General features: G+C 44.3%; 1 protein-coding gene and 1 long non-coding RNA gene across 7 annotated transcripts in view; one reads left to right on the plus strand and one right to left on the minus strand.

The window, feature by feature from the left end:
* Positions 1–10,943, plus strand: part of LOC115090054 — a 68,259-nt gene extending 57,316 nt beyond the window's left edge. For all 6 annotated transcript variants that reach the window (XR_003856297.1, XR_003856293.1, XR_003856296.1 and 3 more), the window contains one exon: positions 10,591–10,943. This is a non-coding gene — a long non-coding RNA (uncharacterized LOC115090054). The remainder of the gene's footprint in view (positions 1–10,590) is intronic.
* The window catches only part of LTK (leukocyte receptor tyrosine kinase), a 170,968-nt gene that overhangs the window by 22,254 nt on the left and 122,149 nt on the right, over positions 1–26,565 (minus strand). The window contains exons 16-22 of the mRNA XM_029598654.1: positions 25,914–26,015; positions 25,552–25,738; positions 24,496–24,586; positions 20,987–21,051; positions 17,340–17,469; positions 15,550–15,647; positions 6,157–6,249 (exon numbers count right to left, since the gene is read on the minus strand). Of these exons, the coding sequence (XP_029454514.1) occupies positions 6,157–6,249; positions 15,550–15,647; positions 17,340–17,469; positions 20,987–21,051; positions 24,496–24,586; positions 25,552–25,738; positions 25,914–26,015 (766 nt within the window). The remainder of the gene's footprint in view (positions 1–6,156; positions 6,250–15,549; positions 15,648–17,339; positions 17,470–20,986; positions 21,052–24,495; positions 24,587–25,551; positions 25,739–25,913; positions 26,016–26,565) is intronic.

Genomic DNA, 26,565 nt, shown 5'->3' on the forward strand with positions numbered 1-26,565 from the left:
TCTCTGTCTCCAGCAGATGATGGACGTGCATCTCCCTATGGAGATTGCTTCCAGTTTTTTGGAAAGAGAAATTTTAAATCTAAAGTAAGGAAAAGAAGGCCCCGCTTTCCTGTGGTGATACCTTAACAACCCTCCCCCAGTTGAGAATTTCTGAGGTGACTTCTGTGGTTCCTCAGAGATGTCCGTTGGTCCGGTAGCTGGGTTTCCCAGTGTGGACTTAGCTGCTAGTTCAGCTGAAAGGCAGCGGGTGCAGGAGGCCGAGTGCACCTTGGAAGACTTCCTCTCCCCCCGCAGCTGGAGACTGTCTCTGTGCTCAGCCAGTAAGCACTGAGCTCAGGTAAGTTTAAAAAAAAAAAGAAATAGAGAAGTTTTTCCTTTAAAACAGAGAAAAAAGGGTTTCAGGACTTTCTCTAGTCTCCGTGCTCGGCGCACAGTACCGACATTCATTCCTGCTCTCGTTGGAATTGGGAAACTGGGCAGCTTGGTGGGTTGAGCGGCCTCCGGTGGGCTAGACCTCATAGGCTTTTTTCTTGCACACTGCATGGTAGATCACGGCAGCATTTTTCTTGTGCTCCTATGCATGCTTTGCTGCCCTCTGCAGGCCATCGATGTGCACAGTGCGTCGGCTATGTTTATGCGTTGAGCGCTCGGTTTTTGGGCGTGCTTTTTACATGCACTAATTTTAAACTGTTCACATGCTTAGCTTGGCATACAAGTTGTGCGTGCGCCTTGCCGCACTTCCTTCTAGGCATTTATTTTTTGTGCGTGTATCCCTTTTGAGTGCGAGCCGTTCAGACGCACGTTTACCGCCACGATGATGCCGATAAGCAAGAAGCCTAAGCGTCTTCCTATTTGTATTGCCTGTCATATTAGGCCTTCTCAGCCTGACCTGGCTTCTAACCTGTGCCAGCGCTGTTCAGATGCTGAAGGACAGTTGTCTCCCCTAAAGTTTGCTAAGCCTGGCTCCTCCCACTCTGATGATGGGGTGGTCACGGCCTTGACTGGAGAGATGTCAGCCCTTGGTTCTCTCTTGATTGGTCCTCTGCAGGCGAGGGCAGTTCTGTGGGACCAGCTTCAGTTCCTTCTGGGCTTGGTCTGGATCTGGCTGCTTTTTCTTGGGTGGAATTTTTTCAACGTTTACAAGCTTTTCTTCAGGCGCAGTCCTCCATTCCTGTGTGGGCAGACCCTCAGCCGGCGTCTCCTCCCTCTTCCAGTCCTATGCTTAAGTGCCGGAGCTCACCTCTACTCCAACAGGAATCCGGATGGCACTGATGAGGTTGATCCTGATTCCCTGGAAGCTGGGGAAATTCCACCAGGACTGAACTGTATCGAACCATGTTGCGGTTCTTTCATAGAGATGAACTGCCGGCCCTGATTTCCCAGACCTTGAAACAGCTGAGTGTCCCTGGTTTGGATGCTATGTTGGAGCCGAGGAAGAATCACATTTTGGTTTCCTTATGTAAAGCCTCTTGTTTTTCCCTGTGATGGATGCCATTCAGAAATTGAGTGATGTGGAATGGGATGTCCCAGAGGCAAATTTTAAAGGGGGTCGGACATTAGAAGGCTTGTAACCCCTCGATCCAGCTGTGAGAGAGCGTTTGCGTTTTCCCAAAGTGAATGAACTAGAAGGTGTCGTCTGTAAGCGGACGACTATCCCCATAGAGGGAGGAGCAGCTTGAAGGATGTACATGATAGAAGGATTGAGGCTATTCTTAAACAAGCCTTTGAGGCAGTAGCAATGACTTTGTAGATTGCTTCCTGTAGCGCCCTAGGGGTGTGATCTTGTCTGCTTCTCTCTTAGGAGGATGATGAATCTGGAGGGAATTCCAGAGCAGTTATGGAGCCTGCTGCCGCCTTTTTAGCAGATGCAGGCTGTGATTTGATCCGTGCTTCAGCCAGAGGATTAGCTTTGGTGATAGCGGCCAGGCGTCAATTCTGCTTGTGAAATTGGTAAGCTGACACAGCCTCCAAAGTTAATCTTATCAAGATGCCCTTTAAAGGCTCACTCTTATTTGGGCCAGTTAGTGGGGCGAATCTCTGGTTCCTCGGTTGTCAGAAGATAAGAAGCAGTTACAGCGCCCCTTTGGTATGAGGGGTTGTTTCCGGGGTTCCAAGCATCCCTACAGAGGGTTGACCTTTCAGTAGGTCTCAGTCCTTTCATCTCCAGCAGCCCAAGAGAGGAGCGGGCTCGGGTGGTGGACCTTCCTGAGCTTCCCTTTGAAGGTTTGCCGACCCAACTTCCGGAACAAGAAATGAGAGACGTCTCTCTCTCTTTTATCGGAGGTGATATGAGAAGAATATGCACTATAATTTCACATTATTCCTCAGGATGTGTTCATGGTGTCCACTTGTCACTCCCTGCAGAAGAAGCAGGCAGTGGAGTTCACACTTTAAAGGCTCCTCAGGCTGAGGGCTTTGGTTCCGGTGCCCACGTCTCAAGAAAGCATGGGGTGATATTCCATCTATTTTGTTGTGCCAAGAAAGGGGCTCCTTTCGTCCCATCCTGGATCTCAAGAGGGTCAACTGTCATTTGAAGGTGACTCATTTTCGTATGGAAACCTTATGCTCTGTGATAATTGCAGTGCAGTCGAGGGAATTTCTGACATCCCTGGATCTGTTAGAGACTTACCATCATATTCCCATACGATTGGAACACCAACATTTTCTATGCTTTGCGGTGTTGGGGCACCAATATCAGTTTCGGGCGCTGCCCTTTGGTCTAGCCACCGCTTCCAGAACATTTTCCAAGGTTATGGTGGAGGTAGAGGCGGCCTTATGAAGAGAAGGGATCCTGGTGCACCCGTATTTGGATAACTCGCTGATTCGAGCCAAGTCTCAGGAAGGGAACTGCCTGGTGATACACAAGGTGATCTCCTTATTGCAGAAGCTTGGTTGGGTGGTGAACCTGACCAAGAGCAATCTTCAGCCATCCCAGTCATTGGAGTATCTGGGGGTCTGGTTCGACATGGGGCGGGACGGAGTTTTCTTACCAGAAGTTTGGATTCAGAACTTGATGTCTCAAGTGTATCAGTTGGTAAATACCATACACCCGATGGTTTGGTCCTACCTACAGGTGCTCTGTTTGATGGCGGCAACCCTGGAAGTGATGCCATGGCGAGGGCACATATGCGTCCTCTTCAGCGCTCTCTGCTGTCTCGTTGGAACCCGCAGTCTCAGGACTATGCTGTTCGGCTCCTCTTGCCGATGGAAACCTGCTCCCGCCTCCAGTGGTGATTGCTGGAGCATCATCTGAGAAAGGGAGTTCCCTTGGCCTCTCCGACATGGTTGGTACTTATGACAGATGTGAGTCTCCATGGTGGGAGGGGCTCACTGTCTGGAGTTAACGGTCCAAGGGCGTGGGTATGCTGAAGAGTCCTGCTGGAACATCAATCACCTGGAAGCCCAGGCGGTACAGCTGGCATGCTTGCAGTTCAGCCACAGGCTGTGGGATCAAGCAGTTTGCGTGATGTTGGACAGTGCGACGACGGTGGCCTATATCAATTGCCAGGGAGGAAGCAAGAGCCAGCAAGTGTCGCAGGAAATAGACCAGCTTATGGAATGGGCAGAAGGTCATCTGCAGATGATCTCAGCCTCTCACATTGCAGGAAAAGACAACGTAAGAGCGAACTTTCTCAGCAGGGAGAGTCTGGACCCAGGAGAATGGGTGTGGTCAGCCGAGTCATTTCAGCTGATTGTGGATTGCTGGGGCCTTCTGTTCCTAGTCCTGCTGGCGACTTCTCACAATGCAAAGATTCCTAGATTCTACAGTCGCAGGAGAGATCTATGGTCCCTGGGAATAGACGCTCTCGTACAGGTCTGGCCGGAAGAAAGATTGCTTTATACCTTTCCTTGTGGCCCTTGCTGGGTAGGATAATTCGCAAGATCAAAGGCCACTGAAGGCTAGTACTCCTTGCGGCACCGGACTGGCCCAGGCATCAGTGGTGTGCAGTTTTGCGAAGACTCCTGGTGGAGACCCGCTTCACCTTTCACTGCACATGGATCTGTTACAGCAGGGACCAGTTCTCCACAAGGATCCGGCTCAGTTCATTCTTGCGGTTTGGCCCTTGAGAGGACTCACCTCTTGAAGCGTAGTTATTCCTCTGTGGTGATTGCCACCTTACTCTGTGCTCACAAGTTCTCCACTTCCTTGGCTTAGGTGTGGGTTTGAAGAGTTTTTGAGGCCTGGTGTGAGGAGCAGGATGTCCTTCCTCATTCAGTTAAGATCCCACTCATTCTGGATTTTTTGCAGGGTGGGTTGAATAAAGGATTGGCCCTTAATTCCTTGAAGATGCAGATTGCAGCTCTTACCTGTTTTAGGGGCTTATCGTCTCACCCTGATGAGATCCATTTTTTGAAGGGAGTGAATCATCTTAGGCCACCCTTGAGGTTAACGGTTCCTTGTAGAGTCTTAACTTGGTATTAGATTTTTTGGTGGGCCCTATATTCTGACCAGTGCATAACCTTTCCTTGCGGTTGTTGACCTTAAAGACTCTGTTCCTGGTGGCATTATGTTCAGCGTGTTGAATTTCTGAGCTGCAGGCCTTGTCTTGCCGGGAGCCGTTCCTTCAGGTGACTCTGGGATCATTACAGCTATGTACTGTTCCATCCTTCTTACCCAAGGTAGTCTCGGACTTTCATTTGAATCAGTCCATCTCCTTGCCATCCCTGGCTAAAGTCAGGGATGCAGAGGTCCTTGGCTGTCTTGACTTGTTCAGTATCTGGAGGTTTCTGAACCTTTTCAAAAGATTGATCTTTGTTCTCCATGGCAGGAGTAAGCCGGGTGCTCCAGCTTCGCAGGCTACCACAACTCGTTGGATTAAGGAAGTAGTCACGGCCGTGTATGTGGATTTGAAAAGCCGTTGCCTTCTCAGGTTAGGGCTTATTCACTAGGGTTCAAGCAGTGTAATGAATGGATGTTAGTCTGTTGTCTCCCGTCAATATCTGCTGAGCTGTGATGTGGTCCTCCTTACACACTTTTTCCAGGTTTTATCATCTGGTTGTGCAGACCCGGGAGGAATCAGCCTTTGCACGTGTGGTGTTGACTGGATTGCGGGCAGCCTCCCATCCTGTTGGGGAGTAGCTTTGGTACATCCCACTGGTCCTGAGTCCATCTGTCTACTCGCTAGGAAATGGAGAAATTACTTACCTGATAATTTTGTTTTCTTTAGTGTAGACAGATGCACTCAGCTTCCCGCCTTTGGCTGTCAATAGTCCAGCTGTGGGGCTCTGGGTCCCAAGAGATTACTGATAAATGTTCATCCAGGCCTTAGCTTGGGGTACCTAGAATCTTACGTGAGTTCAATGTTTCTTGTTGGTTGAGTACAGTTCTAGTTGCCTGTTTTTAATCATGTTTTAATCAATTTTTTTGCTAGTCTGTCCACAGTTATTTTTGAAGAGAATACTGTTAGGTTGGGGGTCACTGCAGGATTATGTATACTGTGACGTCAGCTTGCTCCGGCTCCATCTGCTGGCAGGGGAGCATAAACCCACTGGTTCTGAGTCTGTCTGTCTACACTAAGGAAACGAAATTATCAGGTAAGTAATTTCACAATTTTAAGGCATTTCTGGGTAGCAAGAATGATAAAAGGATTGTTGTCCATTCTTAAAGAAGTACTGCAACCTTGCTGGCACCAAAATTGCCCAAGTTTAAATTTTCCCCTTGCAGGCATGTTGTACTAAAATATAGCGCGATAGACCCCTAACAGAAGCAAATACATTTTCCCCACATTATAACCTCTCCTCTGCCTGAGCAGCATCTGTTCATTTTTACTGGCCAAGGGCTGGGAGGAGAAAATCTACTCCAAGACTAAACCTTATCACCAGTCTTATGTCAGGAGTTACATTCTCTTCCTCCCTGGGCTTGAGTGTGCTGCCTCTGCTCTCTTTAAAAGCCCAGGCACCAACACCTCACAATATCACTAGTTTCTAAACTGAATCAAAACGTAAAAGAAGTCATTTCCAGATGGGAACTTCCAGCAGTATTCCAAAGATGTTCCATGAAAATTAAAGGTCCCTTGAATCTTTTGAATGCGCTCAGCTTAACCTCCCAAGGATAGTTTGTGTGTTTATATTTTTATCCGCACTGTTTGTCCTCTTCTAGAAACATAGGACAATTCTGCCTTGCATGCTCTGTTCCCCTATGTCCTTCTCTCTTACCTGTAAATGTCACGAGCCATTCCAAAGTCACCGATTTTGGCCACACGGTCCTTGCCACTACAGGTCAGGAGGCAGTTCCTGGCTGCTATGTCCCTAAATGCAAGAGAACACAGAATTGTCCACAGGTCTGTCAGAGATTTACTTCTGACTTCCATTTCCTTGATTTATATATGTATGTGAGTGTAAGGTGTGTGTGTGTGGGGGGGGGGGGGGTTGTACACTATATAGAACTTAATCTGCCTATGTTCACTTCTTACCCAAATGTTTGGTGAACGTGTATAAACCATACATGTGTTTTTTTCTTCAGTTTAACTATTCTTTCCAACTGTGCCAAGATCCATAAAAGCACTAAGGTATTTCCTCAGATCTATTATTGTGGATGCATAAATCATAGCTATGCATGCCAATTCCAATAGCCTTGAAATATTATATTCAGCTATGAAAAAGAAGAGCTCTTGTTGAGGAGTCTTACGACCATCATAAATTGCCTCTAGAAGCTTTCGGCTTATATGTGAAGCCCATATAGCTCTGGGCTTGACTAATCATAGGTCGCAAGGAGTCCTGATATTCTCCATCCGGAGCTATAACATAAGATAAGGCACTGAATGTATGACTACTGCTACGTGCACGTAACTTAAATCCACTATCAGCATGTGTAATCCTGAAGACTATCCTCCAACACAGCAGTGCTTCGGAGTGCAATACTCCTTCTTCAGGGAGCTTCAGGAACCGCAGGTCTATTAATGCGTAGTGAGACACTATTGTGGTCAGTTCTGGGCTGGTGGGAGCGAGAGAGCGATGTGCGACAGAGTGTTGTCTGCTAGCGTTTCGTCCCGTGGCTGGCGTTGACAAGGATGTTGAGTGGTGAGAATTTAGACATTATTCTATATGTAGCAAAGAAAATTATGGAATATGGTGGTCAGGATCCTGTGCTAATTAATTAATCACTGCAAGGTTTTGGACATGGCTGGCACTGCCATGCAGCCATGATGTACCACTCTGAATTACCAAAACAGCAAAGCAGTCAGTAACCTTGCCTGCTCTGCAGACATCCATTTCACTGGAAAGTGCTTTTTTTTTTCCCTCCTTCCTAACTCCCTAACTCCCTCACTTCCTAACTCCACTCACATTTTAGGCTCCCACATTTATGAATTCAGCCCTAGTCAGCTTTCAAAGGTGCTGATTTAGCTGTCTAATTCCCTAAATTAGGCATCTAAACTCTTTGAAAATTGACACCAGGAGGACTTAATAAGGACCTCGGCTTTCTCTCTCATTATTGTACTTAAAGCCTCTTGGAACTGTAAAATGTTACTGCCTATCACCTCTGTCATCTTCTCTCTTTCCCCTCATCCTTTTATTGAGCTGTAATAGCATATGCAACTGATTCTGTACTGTTTATCCCTGGTAGAACTGCGCTGTTTCCTCACTGACCTGATGAATGGAGCACAGCTCTCAAAAGCTAATCAGAGACATATTAAGGTAGTCCAGTATAAAGGTCTCATCTACATCTTGTTTGTGAATCCTTATTTCTACACTGAAGGCTAGGAACTGTCCTTTTTTTTCATTTTCAGTTGCTGCCTTTCATATATTTTCAAATGATTAAACGCATGTACCAAAACCCAATGTTTAGTATAATTTAAAAGAAAACAAAATTATATCAAATATTTGTTAAGTGGAACACATTCGAGTTTGTGAAGCTGTGAAAATATCTATTCAGTTGTTGGTTATAAAAAGCCCTTTGAATGTGCCCAAGCAGTACATATGTGTCTTAACCTTTAGCAAACCCACACACATACACATATATACATGCACAGGAAAAGTGAGAAAAATCATAAGACTATAGCCACTGCTACTGAATCACTGAAAAAAATCTTCCCTACTCTTTCAGTTCTATTTTTCCAGCAACCACAAGTAGAAACTGGCAAGAAGCGAGTTTCAAACAGAAACTCACAAAGAAAATGACATGAAACCCTGCAAAAACCTTGCCAGCACATTCCCCCAGCACTCTATAGCGACCCACGTGGGCTAGCAATTCAGCATGAACGGATCACGTTCACGCTTTTCTATAAATGTGGTCTATATTATCCAATTCCGAAAGTGTGAGGAAGACTGCCATATCGATGAATGAGGGACAAACAAACACGCTAACATATCACAGAGAAGAAACTCTTTACGGGAAACGCTTTTCCAGGCCACAGTATTGCATCAATGACTTTATAATTGGGAGTCTAAAACAAAAGTTCAAAACTATCCAAGAAGATAAGATATTTGAAATTAAAATAATCATACATTTTGATACAAACACAAAGGAACTTAATAGAGACATTGGTTTCTTCACCCATTACCAGACCTACTCCTTCTCTGGTTGTAAACTCGGCTGTGGGTCTTACCCTCTGCAAGCACCTCACCACCACAACCTCCACCCAGAGCTGAACCTAGAAGGGTGCAGAGCTCAGGCCAATTCAACTAGAGTGGGGTTCTCCCCCCCCCCAAGATTGAAAGATTGAAGACTGGTGGTTGAGGATAGGGGGAGGAGCTGTCCAGACTATTTGACACTTCTCCACCCCTCCAAAACCCCATCAATCACTTCCCCTAGCCAAGACCCCAGCAAGCACTCTCGCCTTTTTAGGATGGGGTACTACCCCAGTCCTTCCTCCACATCATGCAGCTCATGATGCCATGCTTGTCCTTCCTCTGATGCCACCATGACCTTTTATCTATGCATTGCCTCTTTCTGCAGCAGGTGAAAGCCATGCGGGCCACCCCCCTATCAAAGTGTGGAGCCTAGGGTGTTTGCCTTAATGTGTCTTTCCTCATCTCTCCTTTCACTTTACAGCTTTAAAAACATACATCATCACACCACTGTTGTAATGCGACCGGTATTTTACTTGTATATCTGAGCACATCATTCTGCCCTGACCCGATGAAGGGAGCAGAACTCTTGGAAGCTAGTCACAAATGCATCGGGAGGACAAATTTCAAAGCCATTTATGCATATCAATAGTTTGTCAGATGCATTCTCGGGGAGGAGAACAACATGCCTAGGTTACATTTTCAATTTTCTGCATATTATTTTCCAGGGAAAATCTTCCTGCACAAAAAGCAGACACAATTGTCCATGAATAGCTGCACCCCGTGGCAAGTTACAAAGTGAAAGCATGTACACGCTGTCTCTGAAAATTGGGGCAAAGTCTATGGGTAAAAATTCCTGTGGACTATGTCCCAGTGCAGAAAGTTTGAAAATCGTCTACAAAGCCAATCCAATAAAAAGGAATTACCTATGGCTTGTTCATTGACTTCATTTTTTCACATCAAGTAGACTAACAAGAAAAGCACACCATTTTACTCTCGTACTGATAATGGTGTTGCTGGTGGTCTCTGAAACTTGTATGCTGGGATAACTATTTTGTTAAGAGAAGTGGATAACTGTGCGCTTGAAATCTAGGATAAAATATTTTCACCCTTATTAGAGAAGGGACGGTCTGGTAGCTTGGAAAATGTACTGAATCTGAACTCCTGGAGTTTCTGAGTTCAGAGCTCTGTAAAGCTTCTCACACTGACTGCTTTAGGGACCATAGTGTAAGCCAGAAGCTTAAGATATTGTTCTTGCTGTAACTAGCAAAGGTCAATAAAAATGCAAGGGGAGAACAGAAAAGGCAAATGGTAACCTGTGAATCACTTGGCAGAACCTTGTTGGTCAGACAGAGAGGGGCCGTGCAACTGCTTTCCTTTGAAGCCTACAGAAGTCCTTCTTGCCATACAAATGTTAAATTACCCTCTACAAAGGGGGGGGGGGGGTGTGACATGGTTGGAAGCCAGTGGTATGTTCCCTTGAACTGCAGTGACACCAAGTGGACCTGGCTACAATTGCTAGGATTAAATGAATATTTCAGCAGAAGGATAATTTTGAGTTGAATGGACCTGTGGCAGCTCTTGGAATCAGAACTTGGGGTATAATCCCGGACCAGAGCCAGTGAGGAGCCAGGGGATTGATTGCTAATGAACTCTTTTAATTAGATATTAAAAGAAAGGTTGCTTTTTGTGTACTGCCAGACAAGCAGAGCAAGGCAAAGACAGAAGGATATAGCAATGAGGTGAGGTTCTTACTGCAGCCACATAGCTATTACCACAAAGGGAAAAGCAGTTGCAGATAGAATGGAGCATTTTCCTCATAGTCAAAGTCTGTAGAATACTAATTATATAGAAGTACTGAGAAAGCAGTGGTTTGTTATTTTGTAGTGCGGGAAAAAGAGTGTGAGTTTCAAGAATTTTCTGACCTTTTGTTTCATTTATAGCTAGAAGAACACTATTTAGAATTGTATCTGCATACATTCAGTATCAGATTGACTTAGTTGCAGGGAAATTCAGAAGATTTGTCATGATTTTATATAGAGTAGAGAAGGAATTTATATATATATATTTTTTTTTTGTAAGAACCGGGACTTCCAATATCCTGAAGCAAGTGGACACTGCAGCTGAACTGAGCTCAGGATTTCAAGCATCTGCATCAGCTTTATTAAGCACAAAGTGGAGCAGCTTGCCTAAATGAAACAGAATTCACGAGAGATTTAACTGAGAACTTATATTATTCTGGCCAGAATTTAGGTGGGAGTTTGAAGTATTTTGCAAGTTAACTGAACTGAAATACTGAGGAGGGCTAGTTAATTTTCTTTTATATCTTGCAACCTGATTTTCCCCACATTTCCATGTTAATAAAATCTTCTTTCATTTTTTATTATAATGCCATTTGTGTTTGCTATAGAGTAAAAGAATCCTAATGCGCTGTGTAACTGTGCATGTACTGATTTTATATGTAATACTTGCTGTAGCTACATAAGGTGGGTTCTATGTTATCATTTATTGTTCTATTCTCTGCTCCAGCCTCTCCTCCCCATCCCTGGGAGACCCTTTAGTTGTGTGGGCACATTACATGTGTCTGTCCCTAAACACACAGCTGAGAGGTGGAGTTATTTTTGTGGCCCCTCCCACAGTAGGGGAGAGGTTTACAGTAGGCACATCACTTTCTCTTCCCATGTACTAATTTCACTAGTTATGTCTGGGCAATAGTGATTATCACCTCCTCTCTCTTTTTTTCTCTCTCTCTCTTCCCCTCCCCTTTCCACTTGAAAGCTGTCGATGTACAGCAGGCACCAAAACTGGCAGCCACTCCCCAGCTCAGAAGGGCATGTCTGAATGTTTCACTTGTTCATAACACTGGGCACTTACTTTTAAGAAAAGTACAATATAAATAGAAGTAATCTTTTTTTTTTCATTAAAATAAGAAAAAGAGTTTTAAAATGGCCTAGCAATGTGCAGCAGCTGTACCAAACACAACTGTTCCATTCTGAATGGAAGATGGTTCTCTTTGGGCAATGCTTGCTGAAACATTAAATTCTGCTTCCATGCACATAGTTCATGACCAGTATCTTCACCACTGAGGCTTCATTATAGTAACATAGAAAATGACAGCAGAAAAAGATCCAAGTGGTCCATCCAGTAAGTTGTTTAGGGTAGTAACTGCTGCTCCGTGCTGATTACACCCATGCAGAAATTTTATATCTAAAGTTAACGTGGGTTACCCCGTCTCTTCATTTTTGTCTTTTAGCCGCTGGGGATCCTCTGTGTTTATCTAACGCTCTTTTAAATTCCGTTGCCATTCTTCTCTTTACCATCTCATTTGGGAGGGCATTCCATGCATCCAGCACTCTTTCCTGACACCTCCTCGGAGATATATTATGACCCCCCCCCCCTCAGTTCTACAGCTTTCTTTCCATGGGAAAAGGTTTGATCCTTGTGCAATATTAATAGGGATGTGCAATTGTTTTTCCAGAATTAGGCAATTTCAATGTTAGCGCACACTAAAGCGAAAATCGGGGCCCCTGAAAAAAAAACCCCAAACCGCGGGGAAAACGAAATTCCCGCCGGGGGGGGGGGGCCGAAAACCAAGCCCGATACGAAATTTGATCCCGAAGCACATCTCTAATTATTAATATCTTTCAGGTATTTAAATGTCTGTATCATATCTCCTTTGTCTTTCCTCTCCTCCAAAGTATACATATTTTGGCTCTTTAGTCTCATAACTCTTTAGGTGGAGACCCCACACCATTTTGGTTGTCTTTATGAAGGCGATTTTCAACTTTTCTGCCTGGGTGTAAAGACCATTGGTAGACCTTGTACCTAATTTTCAAAGGGAAAGTATGTGGGTACTTTTGAATGTGTTGGCACTGGTTATGTCGTCGTTGCTGCAGGGGAGGTGCCTTAGACGTGCCGTTGTCAATGCTGCAGACATGGGAGAGCTCTGGGATGCCAGGAGGTGTGGGAAGGGGTGGCTCTGTTTATGTGAGGTTAGGGAATGAAGACCCTCCCTGCTGCCAGGCCTTTTCAGTTCATACTTGCTAGCATGAAAGGTATCCTGGCAGCTTGGGTATTGTTACACTTTTCTGTGTTAATGTCTACGATTTCACCAAAGCCATGCTGTTGAGAGAAAGTTTTAGCAATACTCTCGTGGAAACTTATAGCAGAGCACGTTAAGTCCAGTTTTAGCATGCATGTAAACATTTTACCGGAATTGCATGCCAAATCTTTTTAGTGCAAGTCTTATTGCATATGCTCCTTATGTAATCCAAAGCACAGAGGGGCTGAAGCAATAATTATGTGCAGAAAGCGGGCGCTGAACAGTCAGCACCTGCTTTCTTAATGCGCCCCCAGGTGCCATGCAATATTTAAATTAGAGGGTTGTGTTAGCGCCCCTAGCGCCTCCTTGCTAACGAGAACCCGATTGGCGTCGGCCATCCGTGACAGTTTCCTCAGCGCCGCACAGCCAGGGGGTTCAGGAAATGGATGATTGTCAGTCGAGTGTCTGTTTCCTGCACCTGATTGCCGGCAGTTTTTTTCCAAACATTTTTTTTAAGTTTATTTAGTTTCATTTTTCCTCCTACTTAATATCACAACGATATTAAGTAGGAGGCAGTACAGAAAAGCAGTTTTTTCTGCTTTTCTGTACTAGTTAAGTGCTCAGCTATTAACGCCTGCTCCAGGCAGGCGTTAATTTCTGATCGATAAATGTGCGTCATAGACGCACATTTTTTTTTGCATTGGGAGTGAATACCTAATAGTCTTTCACATGCATTTGCATGTGATGAGCACTATTAGATTCACTCCACATTGGACATGCATTGTAGAGGCGCTAATCCCCCTATTGCATAAGGGGATTAGTTAGTTTGCGCCTATACAGCCTGCGTCCAACATTGGGTTATACAGTGCACTCGGCTGAGTGCACTGTATTGCATTGGCCCAAAAGAGCTGAGCATCTGCCTGCAGGAAAGTGCTTATTTACCTGGCTCAATAGTGCCATTCTGTGGCTGGAACACTCAAACTCAGGTTTATTCTAAAAATATTTTAAGCACCTCTGTTAAAAAAAAAAAAAAAAAAAAAAAAAAGCCCTTTTTTTCTTTACAGGAACAGGTAAAGGGGAGACAAAGAGTATCTAATTAGAGCAGTTCTCTTAAACATGATTTTTATGTAAATAATCTGTTTTTCTCTGTAGTCTGCATGTAGCTTAGCAGAACAAACATGTTAAAAGTAGGGGGAAACAAAGTACCTATTCTGGATACTTCCTGGCCTCACCTGTCTGTTATTAAGGTAAAAGTGTGTGCTTTTTGAACAGAAAGATGCTTCACCAGGGTATATTTTGCTGTAGACACCCCCTGAAGTGACAATAAATACTGAATGTTATTTCCACTGTAACTTTAATGCTGGTTCACAAAAAGAGTGTTTCTCTTCTGCTCTAGAGCTCCATGCTGGTTCCTATCAGGATTTTTTTGTTTCATGTCATAGAATTCCCAATGGTCAAGGGACGCTCCAAGATATTGTCTACTATGATCTAAAAGAAAAAAATGTATCCGATAAGCATCTTGGCCTATTTTTGGCTAAAATAGAATGTAAGCTCAGAGGTATGAGGTAAGGATAGGCCTTTCATGGGTCTTTTGGCTGACAGTAAGAACCTGTACAATCTGATGGGTCCTGAGACCACACTTATGTAATGACTATTACCAAAGGAGATTAATTAGTCTGTCAAAAACCAAATCTCCAAGAAAGCTCAGCAGGGGAGTCTGAGACTAACGAGCATTACACCCTGAGATGGCCCTAGCTAGAAATCTGCACCAAGCCATGCTCTAGCCGGCTGTATAAATACCGCGACAAAGAATAGTTTTCAGTCTGTGGTGGAGGGCAAAAAATTATGCACAATAATATATCTCTCTGGAGCAGAGACAAATGACCCCTGAGCTGGGCTGTAGATCTTTTTTGCCACATGTTATTGCTGAATGTTCATATGTTCTTGATTTTAAGTATTTTTTAAATTCTATTCCCCGCCGCAAACTTTGAAGTGTGCAGGTTGAAAATCTTTTGAATAAATAAATGCATAAATGCAGCAGGTTGAATATCTCCAGATAATCCACCCATAGGGCCGTCACTAGTGTCCAGACCTAGGGCAGCAGATTGCCTAGTATAACAAAATCTAGCAGTGTGCTCCCCTCTTCCCCTCCGCATACACATAGCCAGCCATGTGCCACTACCTCCCTCCAGCCTATTCTCCTCCACTCCTTTCCCATCCAGCTTCCTCACTGCATGCACCTCCAAATCTGGAATCGGAAGGAAAACAAGAAAGAAGGAATATTGGGGATGGAGAAGGAATGGGGGCAGGGGGGGAGGAGAGGGCAAGTTCCTTCTCTTACTCCCCCTCCTCACCTGGTGCCAGTCTTCTCTTAAACACACCCCACATGTACACACCTCATGCTTATCCTCTCCCACCCTTCCTCATACAGACACCCGCCCCCCCCACCAACTGTTCCCCCATCCTCCCCCAACTTGAGCCGATATTCACCCTCTTTCCTCCTCTCTGCCAATCCTCTCGCACTGTGGCTGCTTGCTGACTTCCCTTTGCCCTTGATGATCGGCTAGCAGAGAAAGGAGGAAAGCGATGTCTTCCTCTACTGCTTGGGGCCTGACTCAGGCTTTGAACAATGTAGAGTTGTCTCACTGTTCAAACCCTGAGCCAGGTCCTGGGCAGCAGAGGAGGAAGACAGAGCCTGGGGCACCACTACCTTCCTATTGCTCAGTACACGGATGGGATGGAGGCGGGAAGAAGTGAGTGCAAGCTGCATATCCATTCACATGTGCCTGTGTCCGGCTACTATCTCCCCCAACCCCAGACCTAACCCTGGTCTCCCGTGATTTGGCAGAGCACTTTGTAATTCTGCTGCAAGGGCCGAATTTTGGGGGCCTTTACTTTAACATCCCAGGAGATCAGGGGCCTCAGTTATAGAAATAAAAGTTAAAGGAAGAAGTCCTTTGGAAGAAATGGTAGCAGGACTGAGAAAGTGTCTCCCTCACCTGTGGATGAAGTGATTCTCCTCTAAGTATTTGCAGCCGCAGGCTATATCACGGGCCATATTCAGCAGGTCCTGCATTGTTAGGACAGAGGGCTGCTTCTAGGAAAAGGTGAAAGGAAAAAACAGTTACCCTATGAGAGAAATGACAGCAACACTCACAGAAAAAAAATACATCAGGGAGGGAGGGAGATGAGAAATAGAAAGAGCTGACGAAAAGGAAAAAGCTAATGAAAGAAATTGAGAAAGTGGACAAATAATGCAATTGTTGATGATAAAGTAACTCAAAATGACATAGATTCATTTTACATGTTTTTGTTTGTGAATCCTTTTTACTGAGAATACACCTGTTCAGAGCTGCCAAGTTACCCAGTTCCAAGAAGGAGATTTTAGCTCAGTCCTGGATTTATGACATCCCAATCCTGATATCTGCAGTGCTGATTTCAATGACTCGTATGAGGGACTACAACTACCACCATGCAGTGGGATGCAAGTTCAAAACCAGGACTGGCCAAAAAGTAACTTGGCAGCTCTGCCTATTTTCATCTGCATGGCCTAATAGATATGAAGTTTTCATTTGTTTTATGGTCTTTTTTTTTTTTTTAAATGGAGAAGTATGAACCTATCTTGTGTGAGACCAAAGGGAAGTAAAGGGCCACACCCACCCTTTTGAGAGTGGTCTTCCTGCAGCCCTCCATGCCGACAACATACAGCAGGAAAAGTTAAAGTCAGCTAAAATAATATAGTCTATAATTTAAGATGTGCAGGAGCCAGGGCTTGTTACTGGGAAACAATAGGAAGAGAAAGCCATGGAAGACCACACTTTGGGCCTGACATACTAAGGTTTTTCTCCCATTCTGTGTCTATGAGAAAAATGCTTAATAAATGAGGCCCTTTCTCTTTCAAGGACCCGATGTACTAAGCTTCCCCCCCCACTGTGGACACAGAATAGGAGAAAAGCTTTAGCAAATGGGCCTTTTGGCTTATTCCCAGCTAACCTGCTCCTATTTCCTCTGTCTTTCTAGTGGTGCCCGGTTTGCTGTCCCTTAAGTCCCTGGCTTGATCTTCCAGATCCCGGCCCCCAACCCCACTATGCATACACACAGCTTGAGATAACTTTACAGGCGTGATAATTTTACATATATTGTCAAAGTAATATATAAGTACGGCATAAAATGATTAAAATTAAATAGGGAAAAATGTAGCAAAAGAGTAATAACAGTAAAATACTACATTGTACAAAGCACACACATATTTTTGCTCTCTCTGTCATTTTGATGGCTAACTCCCTGGTTTGCTCTCTCCCAGATCCCCTCTTTCTCTTCCTCTCTTTTTACACTCTGTTCCCTCTGCTGTCAGTAGATGCCAACTGGAGATAATCAGAATAGCATGAGCCAACCATTCTTCTAATATTGGTTCGTGTCTGTAATGCATTGCTTTTGTACTGAAGGGTTTCAGGGTATAGTTGAGTCTCTGAAAATTTCTCATAAATGATTTGATAAAAGAATCAGCATTGTTTTTCTAAGGGATATCAAGTAAGTCAATGTTTCCAACCCTCTCTTGGAGGCACCCCTAACCAGTCAGGTTTTCTGGATATCCGTAACGAATGTGCATGAGATAGATTTGCATTCATTTAAGACCCAGGGTATGCAAATCTACATCATGCTTCTTCATTGTGAATCCTGAAAACCCGACTGGTTAGGTGTTCCTCCATGAGAGGGTTGGGAAACACTGAAGTAAGTCATAGACTCGGTAAAAGCAAAGCAAGAGAAGAGGTCGGAGACTTTTGCTCACCACACGAGGTCGATTCTGCCTGAGGAAACTTTTCATGTCTCCACCAGCCATGAGTTCCAAGAGGATGAAGCGAGGTAGCATCTGGAGGCTCACACCAATGCACTGCACAATGTTCTGGTGACTAAACTTACTGCAAACCCAACAAAATACATAATTGATCACCAACAAGAGAAAAGTAAGGCTTGGCTGAGCAGGGGTCCTCACGCATCAAATACAGGAAGAAAACAAGCCAAGCAACAGCGCCTCCTGCTGGATGCAGAAATTAATCTTGCAGTGAGTAGGAGGTTGAGAGAGGATAGGAAATATATTTTTGAAAATAGACTGGAAAAGTGAAAACAACAGTTCAGTTTTTCTATTTTATTTTTGTTCTGTATTGTGCTAAATGCTTGATTGTGTTCCACTATATTAAAAAAAAAAAAAAAAAAGATGCACTCCTAAATTTAAACCCCTATGTTAGGTGCCTATTTTCAGCCAAACTTAGATGTCTAAGTTTTTAGCTGAAAATTCACATAAATTTAGGATCCTCAAACTTCAGCTCCTAAATTTACAACTGCTATTCGTTGGCTTATATTTAGGATCCTTAGTTAGGCGTCTAGTTCTGAAAATCAATGCTAAGCTCCTAACTTTGTCTCCCTACCCTATCTCTCTCCCCATAGCCACCCACTTTTTAGGGTGCTAATAAAACTAGGAGCCTATAAATTTAGGAACTCAGCCCTAATAAATTTTCAAAAGGGCCAATTTAGGCACTTAAATTAAAAAGTTAGGAGCCTAAACCCTTTGAAAATTGTCCCCATCCTGTAGATATTGCATGGTATGGTATAATGCCTTCTTACTCTTCAACTCCTTGTAACTAATGACACTATAACATGCTTTGAGCTTTCTGGCTGGAAAAGTGTGATATAAACAAACACCGATGATGATGATGAAGTTACAGAATTAAATGGGCTCTGAGAAAATGCCAGAAGCATCTCCTGCTGCCTCTCAGCTTCTCCTCCATGATTCATCAGAGACTAAGCCTCCTGCTGGCAGCTGTTTTAAAGCAGCGTTTCTCAAGCTGCTCCTGGAGTACCCCCTTAGTCCAATGGTTCTCAACCCAGCCAGTTTGGTTTTCAGGTTATCCTCAATGAATAAGCATGAGGTAGATTTGCATGGACTCCCTCCACTACATACAGATCTCATGCATATTCATTGTGGATATCCTCAAAACCTGATTGGCTATTGGGGTATTCTAGAACCAGCTTGAGAAAGTACTGGGGGGGGGGGGCAAGATCTCTGCTGAGGGAACCCTTTTAATTCTGTAAGTGGAGCTCTGTGTTTAACAGTTGCAAAAAAAAAAAAAAAATGAAGCCACGGTCAGCCTTTGTTTCCTATTCCACTGCAAACCTCTACTCACCAACAGTGTCAGGTCTGTAGTGAGTGGTGGTCACTGATATTTTATCATTTCCAGTAAATAAATGCTGCTCAGGGTATCACATTGCCACCTCCCCCAAACCCCAAAAACTAAAGACTTAGGTTTAGAGGGTGCTTTTTTTTGTGGTATAAATACATATAGTTTAGAGCAGTAAATATGAAATAATCTCATTCAATAGTTTTCTGCTCAAATCAATGTCTAACATTTATTTGTGCCAAAACCACCAACTTTACAAATTTTTAAAAAAATATCTTGCTATGCTAGCTTTTCTTTGTGGCATATAATTTCTCTGTAAAAGTATTTTGAGGCTTATACACTAAAGCTTAATGTGCAACTTAAAGCCTTCTAATATGCAAAAATAAAATAAAATAGCATGCTATGCACCAATAGCTTTGTGTGTATGTTAAAGCAGTAACCTGGTAGCTTAGTCCTCCAGGGCCACCAGCCAATTAGGTTTCCAGGATTTCCAAAATGAATATACATGAGACATATGTGCATGTAACTGAGATAGTGTGTAAGCAAATCTATCTCATGTTATTCGTTAGGGATACCTTGAAAAACCAACCGGTTGGTGGCCCTTGAGGGCCAGAATTGCCCACCCCTCTTTAGTGAGTATGCACTAAAATTATTGAATACCCAGATTTAAATTAGGCAAGGTCGCAGGCAAATTAGGCTTAGTGGACACCCTTGAAATAGTGTGGCACGCTCTACTCCATGTGCTATTTAATGTGCATCCAATAAAGCCAAAAAGATAACACCTGTCTAGGGAGTTAATTTTTTTTTGTGTGAATGCCGAGGTTTGAATCTGTGCTAAGTAGTCATTTCACTTTGGGCCAGTTAGCATCGGGATTTCATCTTTTCAAATCAAGATTACCCTGTCCGGATCATCCCTGAAGGCCTCATTTTCCCTCAATTCAGGCCCTGACACTTCAAAAGCCCTGACCCTCTCAACCAGGTCCAGAGTGCACCCAACATGAAACCCTGCCCCCCCCCCTCCCCCCCCCTCCGCAGATTGATACAGCCCTGAATCCCCATTCAAGATCTGGACTTCCTTTCAAGACACTCCCATTCAGATACTCTCTTAAAGCACCTCTCTCTAAGGATCAGACCCCTCCCTCCCTTTCCTCTGGAATCAATTCCTTATCAGTGTGATAAGTCCAAACCTTCACTAGCAGGAGGGACAGATCAGTTCTCTTGCCAACGACAGCATTCTGCTGAATGATGCTGTCTAAATGCACTCACCATTATAACGAGACAACTGTGAGATGCCTCTAGGTGGCACCATACGGCAAAGTGCAGTGGTACCAGCAAGAAGGCTCTCGCATCCTTCCTGCCTGTGAAAGTTAGGATCCTCCGTAATGGTAAGGTATCCATTCTGGAGGGGAGGGATTCAGGAGAGGAGTCAGGGTCCTGGTCCAATCTATGTGGTGGAGGGTTGTCTAGAGATGGACTCAAAACCCCTTCAAGATTAAGATCCCATCTCAGCAGTCTGTGTCCATCTTGGGGAGTTGGAAACTGTATTGAGAGGTCGTGAATTCATGTTGGGGGGGGGGGGGGGGTCCTGGTCTGGATAGGAGGGTGAAGTCGAGACTTCATGTTGGGGGGAACTGACCTTGAAGGGAGATTGGGGGATGACACCCCCCCTGCTATCTGCCATTTCATTTTAGGCTGGTTAGCAAGGTACATGCTATAGTTTTTGCCTTGGTGTGCACATGCTATTTTTGCATAACTGCTAAAAAGGCTGCATTTTAGTGAGCATGTGAAAAGATTGGTGCATCCCACATTAAATTTTTAACAACACACATGTTAAAACCTTTTAGCTTGAGTTTTAGTGCATAGGATCCTTAATAACAATAAGTAACTATTCTGCACAACTTTCTAATTCTAATTTTGAAGTTTATATACTGTCTTTCTGGTTCATCAAAGAATCACCCAATGAGGTTTGCAGCAATACAAAATACATAATCAAATATAAATCAATACAATCTAAAAATGCATAATATTTAATAAATACATAATATAGTATAAAACAATATATAATAAAAAACCTCAACAGTTGGATAACCCAATCAAACCCCTTTTTTCACCACAGGGCTGAACAATTAAATCACTCAGCCAAATACCTAACCCACCCCCCTTATGTTCTCCCTGCATAAACTTTCTATTTCAGTTCCCACTTGGAACAGTTTAATATATTGATTTCCTAAGGTGTGAACAGAATTACAATGAAGCTCACCTGATTATCAAAGCCTCCATCAGGAAGTCCATCTCATCCTGCTCAGAGCTGATTTCAGGCAGAGTCTGTTAAACCAAGACAAACTACTATCAGTGACAGACTCAAGATGCACAGGGCCCTTCCTATTTCCTATTTTGCCAGAAGCTCAAAATAGATGATTTTGCCCTTAGTGAAAAGGAATGGAGCTCCATGCAGTGTACTTCTCAGTAAATAGATTCTGGCTACCTACAGGACTCAGGACACCCAGCTGACTATTATAATGTGGCGTTGTGCTGAAGAGGGATTATCATCAATTATAGGCTGAAATGTAAAGATCTATTGTGTTGATTATATTTGTATAGTGAAATAAAAATGGTTCTGATGTTTATAAAACAAAATCATAATTAGTTCTTTTATTTATACACAGGTCTATCCAGTAAAGTGCGGCCGCGTTTACCCCGCTCCTAACCCGCATTCTACTCACTTTCCGGCCGCGTTAGCCCTTCCTGCGATCCCGAATCCCCTTTAACCTACTCCTACCGCGTCCTAAAATCCCCGGGCAACCCCTTCCGCACGCGGCATGTATATTGCATGCAAACGAGCGAATTAGCTATTCCCTAGCATCCCGTAACCCGCGCCCCGACTATCTCTATCTTTCCCTGCCGTTTTGTCGCGCGTTTAACCTGCTAACTTACCGCCTACCCTTACCCCTGCGGTAGAGGCAGGGGTAAGGGTAAGCGGCAAGCTTTCCCCCAGCCCCCGCTTACCTGCCCCAGCCACGATCATGGGTGCCGGTCTCCGGGACAGCCCCAGTCCTCTCCCCTCCTCCCGAAGCAAAAAAAAAAAAAAGCGAAAAAAACGTTGCAGCCCCCTCCGATGTCTGGAGGGGGCTGCAAAAAGTAAGTCGCTTCGCCGCTTCGTACTGCCAGCCCCTTCTTCCCTCCTCCCGGAGCAAGGCTGCTTTTCGCGCCCTGCTTCGGGAGGAGGGAAGAAGAGACACTGACAGTGTGAAGCGGCGAAGCAACTTACTTTTTGCAGGCGTCCATCTTCGCGAGCAGCTGGAGGCAGGAGAGGTCGTCCGATGTCCGGAGCGGGGGTGCAAAAAGTAAGTTGCTTCGCCGCTTCACACTGTCAGTGTCTCTTCTTCCCTCCTCCCGAAGCAGGGCGTGAAAAGCAGCCTTGCTCCGGGAGGAGGGAAGAAGAGACACTGACAGTGTGAAGCGGCGAAGCGACTTACTTTTTGCAGGCGTCCATCTTCGCGAGCAGCTGGAGGCAGGAGAGGTCGTCCGATGTCCGGAGGGGGCTGCAAAAAGTAAGTCGCTTCGCCGCTTCGTACTGCCAGTCCCTTCTCTCCTCCTCCCGGAGCAAGGCTGCTTTTCGCGCCCTGCTTCGGGAGGAGGGGGGGGGGGACTGGCAGTCCCGACTTCCTGGTATCTGTCATTTCAAATGACATTTGAAATGACAGATACCAGCGTGGCGTGAAGCGTTAGGCCCGCGCACCCAGGATACTGTATAGGCACTCTATCCAGTAAAATGGGTTGCGCGAGCCTAACGCTTCACGGACCCTTCTTAGACGCGGTTTACATTTGCATGAAATTATAGTTCAGGATCGAGCGGTAGGTGAGCTGCACTGTGCGTGCGGCAACCGTGGGTGCGCCGGGCACTAACGCAGCTCTTCCTACCGCTCGGTACTGGATAGACCTGACAGTGAACTATAGGGGGTGCTAACAGATGGCAGAAAGCACTGTAAATTACAGAGTGACAGACAGGAGGTGCTATTGTTCTGATCACAAAGCGAATAGTAGTATTGACTATATATGTGGTTCCTGTCCCAATCTGGTCCTGGGCACAGAGAATTCACGGGGAGGCTCGTGGCCAAGGACAGGCCCAAGGATCCCCTTGGGGGTTCCCACATGGGAAGGTGGGGAAGGGGGAATTTAACTCAAGGCCTTTAGTGTTTTTTCCTCATTGGGGATCTTCTGCTGTTCAGCCCAGTCAAAAGCACACACTGACTCCAAAGCTGTTGTTCAAAACAAAAGCTCTTTACTGGCATTAATGGCAGGAAAAAAAGTAAAAAAAAAAAAAAATAGTGATACACTAATGTCTAGTGCAGCAAATAGTAACACAGAGTCCAAAGCAACACAAGAGATAAATCTCAGTCACCTTCCAGCAGCAACAAGCGATTGCCGACCCAAACCGGTCAGCTCTTGGGCCACGATCTGGCCTCCCTTTGGGGCCTCCTGAGTACCTGCTGTGAAAACAGCTCTTCTCCTGCATCACAATCATTTTTCCCATTTTGGTGAGCTTCTGGATGACTCCTGCGCCAACCAGGAATTCCTTAAAACCCCTTCCTCAGATGGGCAGTTTCTTCCTTTCTCAAACTCCCACCAAGGATGAACTCTTTTCTAGGTGAAGACTTCTCCAAATCTCCCAAGACAGCCGAGGAATTTAGGAAGGGTAGCAATGGCAGGAACCAGTTGGTCCAATTTTGTGGTAGACTGTGAATTACACAGCAGTGGCCATACAGCACACTGGGGATCCTGACTTTGGTCAACGGACCCTAGACTTTTGCTGTGCATTCAACCTGGCGATCTTCATTTTCACATCACTTCCCAACCCCTCCCAAATAAATAAACCTGAAACTGAAACTTAACCTTGAGTTAAAAATGTACTCATCCCGGAATATCTTCTTACCCCCGATAACACTAGTCAAGGTGGGTGCCCCTGAGAACTTCAGTCATCGTATGTGTCTATCTTTAAACTGTATGTTATATGAACACATTAAGTGATTGTATTTATCATTTCATATTATGTATGTCATGCTGTAAACCGCTGTGATCTTCGTTTGGAACGACAGTATATAAAATGTCTAAATAAATTAAATAAATAAGTATATTGTGTAGACTCCAGTCACTAGATTGCAGCAGAGTGTATTCTAGCTAGGTACGCACTTTAACTTTCATGTATGTACTTGCAACTAGGGCTATGCAATCTTTAAAAAAGGTTCACAAATCAATCTGATGAACTTAAGGAAAATCCGAAGGCTTGGTGAGTTGGTACACAGAGCTTTTTTTTCCTAAAAAGCGAGAGTCAAGTGGCTGGTGCAGATCTGTGGAAATCCACTATGGATCCACACAAAAAATCTGCTTGGATTTCACAGCAGTTTCCGAGAAATGCACAGATTTTGGCAAATTTGAACCAGGCTGAAATCCACCTGGACAGAATTTAACTGGAGCTCTTTTGCACATCCTCAGTTGCGGCTGCAGAGGGTGCTCTCTCCCTCTTTGTGCTTTGTACTTTGTGTCTGTGTAAGAAGTATGTGGAGGTCTTAAGCTCCTGATTAACTGTTATCCCATTTTCTGTCTCTCCTCCCTCTCTCTGGGCCATGACACAAAAAAATGAATTGCAAATTGTAGTGGTAAGCTGGGATTTTAAAGTTGGAATTCATTTTTAAAGCATGTAAAGTAGAGAAGGCAGCGGTTAGCATCCTGAAATCCATCTTAGAGGAGGGCTATAATAGCAATACTCACCTTGATTGCCACCCGGAGAGGACTCAGATCCCCATCAATTCCTATCACTGCCCCCTCATAAACCTCACCAAATGCACCATGTCCCAAAGCCCTAGAGGCAAAAAAGAAAGAAATTCAGTTAATCTGCTCTCAACTGTCCAGGTAGCTAGCAATAGGGCCAGTTCTGGTGTTAAGGTCCCAGGATTAAATCTGGATCTCACGTGGGTGTGAAATTCCACAAATTAGTCAGTAAAGTGGAACTCCAGACACTGATTGCTATAAAGACTTCAGAATTCATTTCAAGATCTGAAGCAAAACTACTCTGCCCACAAATATCACTGGAAGCTAGCAGTTTTCCAAAAATGAATCTGTGTTTAGCAGTGTCATTTCTTTGTTAGGTCTTATACCTAGGTCTCCTTTCTTTTTTTGTCCTATATATTATATAACATGTTTCTATAGCATGAGATAAATATAGGGGATCTCTAAGGAAGTGAAGAGAATCATAATGCTAAATGAACTGGAAGGATAGACAGACTGGATGGGCCGTACAGTCTTTTTCTGTTGTCATGTTTCTATGTCTTATAAGAAAATAAAATATATTCTGCATATTGCTATGGCCATGCCTTCTGTTTTTAAAAAGTTATTCATCCTTGAGACCCTTCATCTGGACCGGGCTGTATTCATATTTTCTATGAATTCTCTTGAATCTCACATAGGGTTCAGATATGGACTCGTGCAAAATCCCCCAAATGTCCTTAAATTCATAATACTGAAAGTGGCTAAGTACAAGAAGCTTTCAGTAAGTTTAAACACCAATATTTTCTTAAAGAAAAATATGCAATTTAAATGGCAAATGAGTTATTTAACAACAGTTTTGCAGATATTGCTGCATTAATTTCTATAGGTAGTGCAGATATCAACAGAGTGATATCAGCACACAAGCATTTAGCATTTGGTAACCTTTTTTTATGTCAGAATGACCAGAATGTCATTTGTTTAATGTACTGCGCCAATGGATACTTATGTTATGACCCAATAACCTCAGCTATAATAAACTGTTTGTGTGGTGAGCCTTACCGTAGCAGGGAAATGTTCTTCCGGGGGAGCTCCTTCAGCTCACTTAGAGTGGCTGCCTTCCCCACAAAACAGTAATTGGGGTTATAATCGGTCATGATGGTAGAGGTTCGGATTTTGCTGAGCTTGTATTCTGGGCTCTGCAGCCTGGCTTGCGCCCCCACCAGCTGCTGCTTCTTACGATGATAAACTAAAGGAAGGAAACACAGCATTACGGACAGAAGGGAAGAGAAAATGCCAACTGGGCAACAGAAGGCCAACATCTGTATTTTACGAGGAAAGGGGCAAAAACAGACAGGTGTATCTTGAAGGCTTCAAAGGGAGGACGTTTGGGTGCACACTACAAAATGAAAGATGTCTCCTACCAACAGCCAGGCTGCCACAGGTGAGAACCACGCCAAGTATCACAGTTGAGGTGACCACAGGAAGGACGAGCGGCAGGTGCTGGGGCCCTTCTATCTTGGGAACTGAAGGGCAAAAATGACCAATACGTTAACTGGGGCATGTGCCAACATTTCCTGCATTGATGCAAAGGTTTGCATGCCCTTTTGCCTGCGGGCTTTGCACCAGTTCTCAATGAGAAAGTCTGCATGTACTTTCTGTCTGAAAAGTGTCTCAGGAACAAGTCATGTAGAAATTTGCACCTGCTTTTTCTGTAGGTATTTCTTTGAAAATTGGAAATAATGCGTGCAGATTTGAAAATGCCAGCCAAGCATGTTATTTCCTTCTCTCGCCATAAACTTGCCCTCGGGAATGTCTACTCTGAATGCAGGTAAAAGTGCATGCATTGTTGATCCCCATGCATACTTCTGCCTGGGAAAGGGCTGGGCAATTTTCTGACAGTTTAGCCGGGTAAACAATTTTCCAGTATCGCCCTGTATAAATATTAGTCACTAGCCATTGCAAAAACGTTGATGCCATCTCTTCCTTTCCTTCCCGCATCTTAGCAGAAATTAAGCAGTGAGAAAAAAATGGAGCAGAGTTGGAAGAAATAAAGAACAAGACTTACCTGCTTCC

The sequence above is a fragment of the Rhinatrema bivittatum genome, chromosome 4 (assembly GCF_901001135.1).
Source record: "Rhinatrema bivittatum chromosome 4, aRhiBiv1.1, whole genome shotgun sequence".
Taxonomy (NCBI): Eukaryota; Metazoa; Chordata; class Amphibia; order Gymnophiona; family Rhinatrematidae; genus Rhinatrema; species Rhinatrema bivittatum.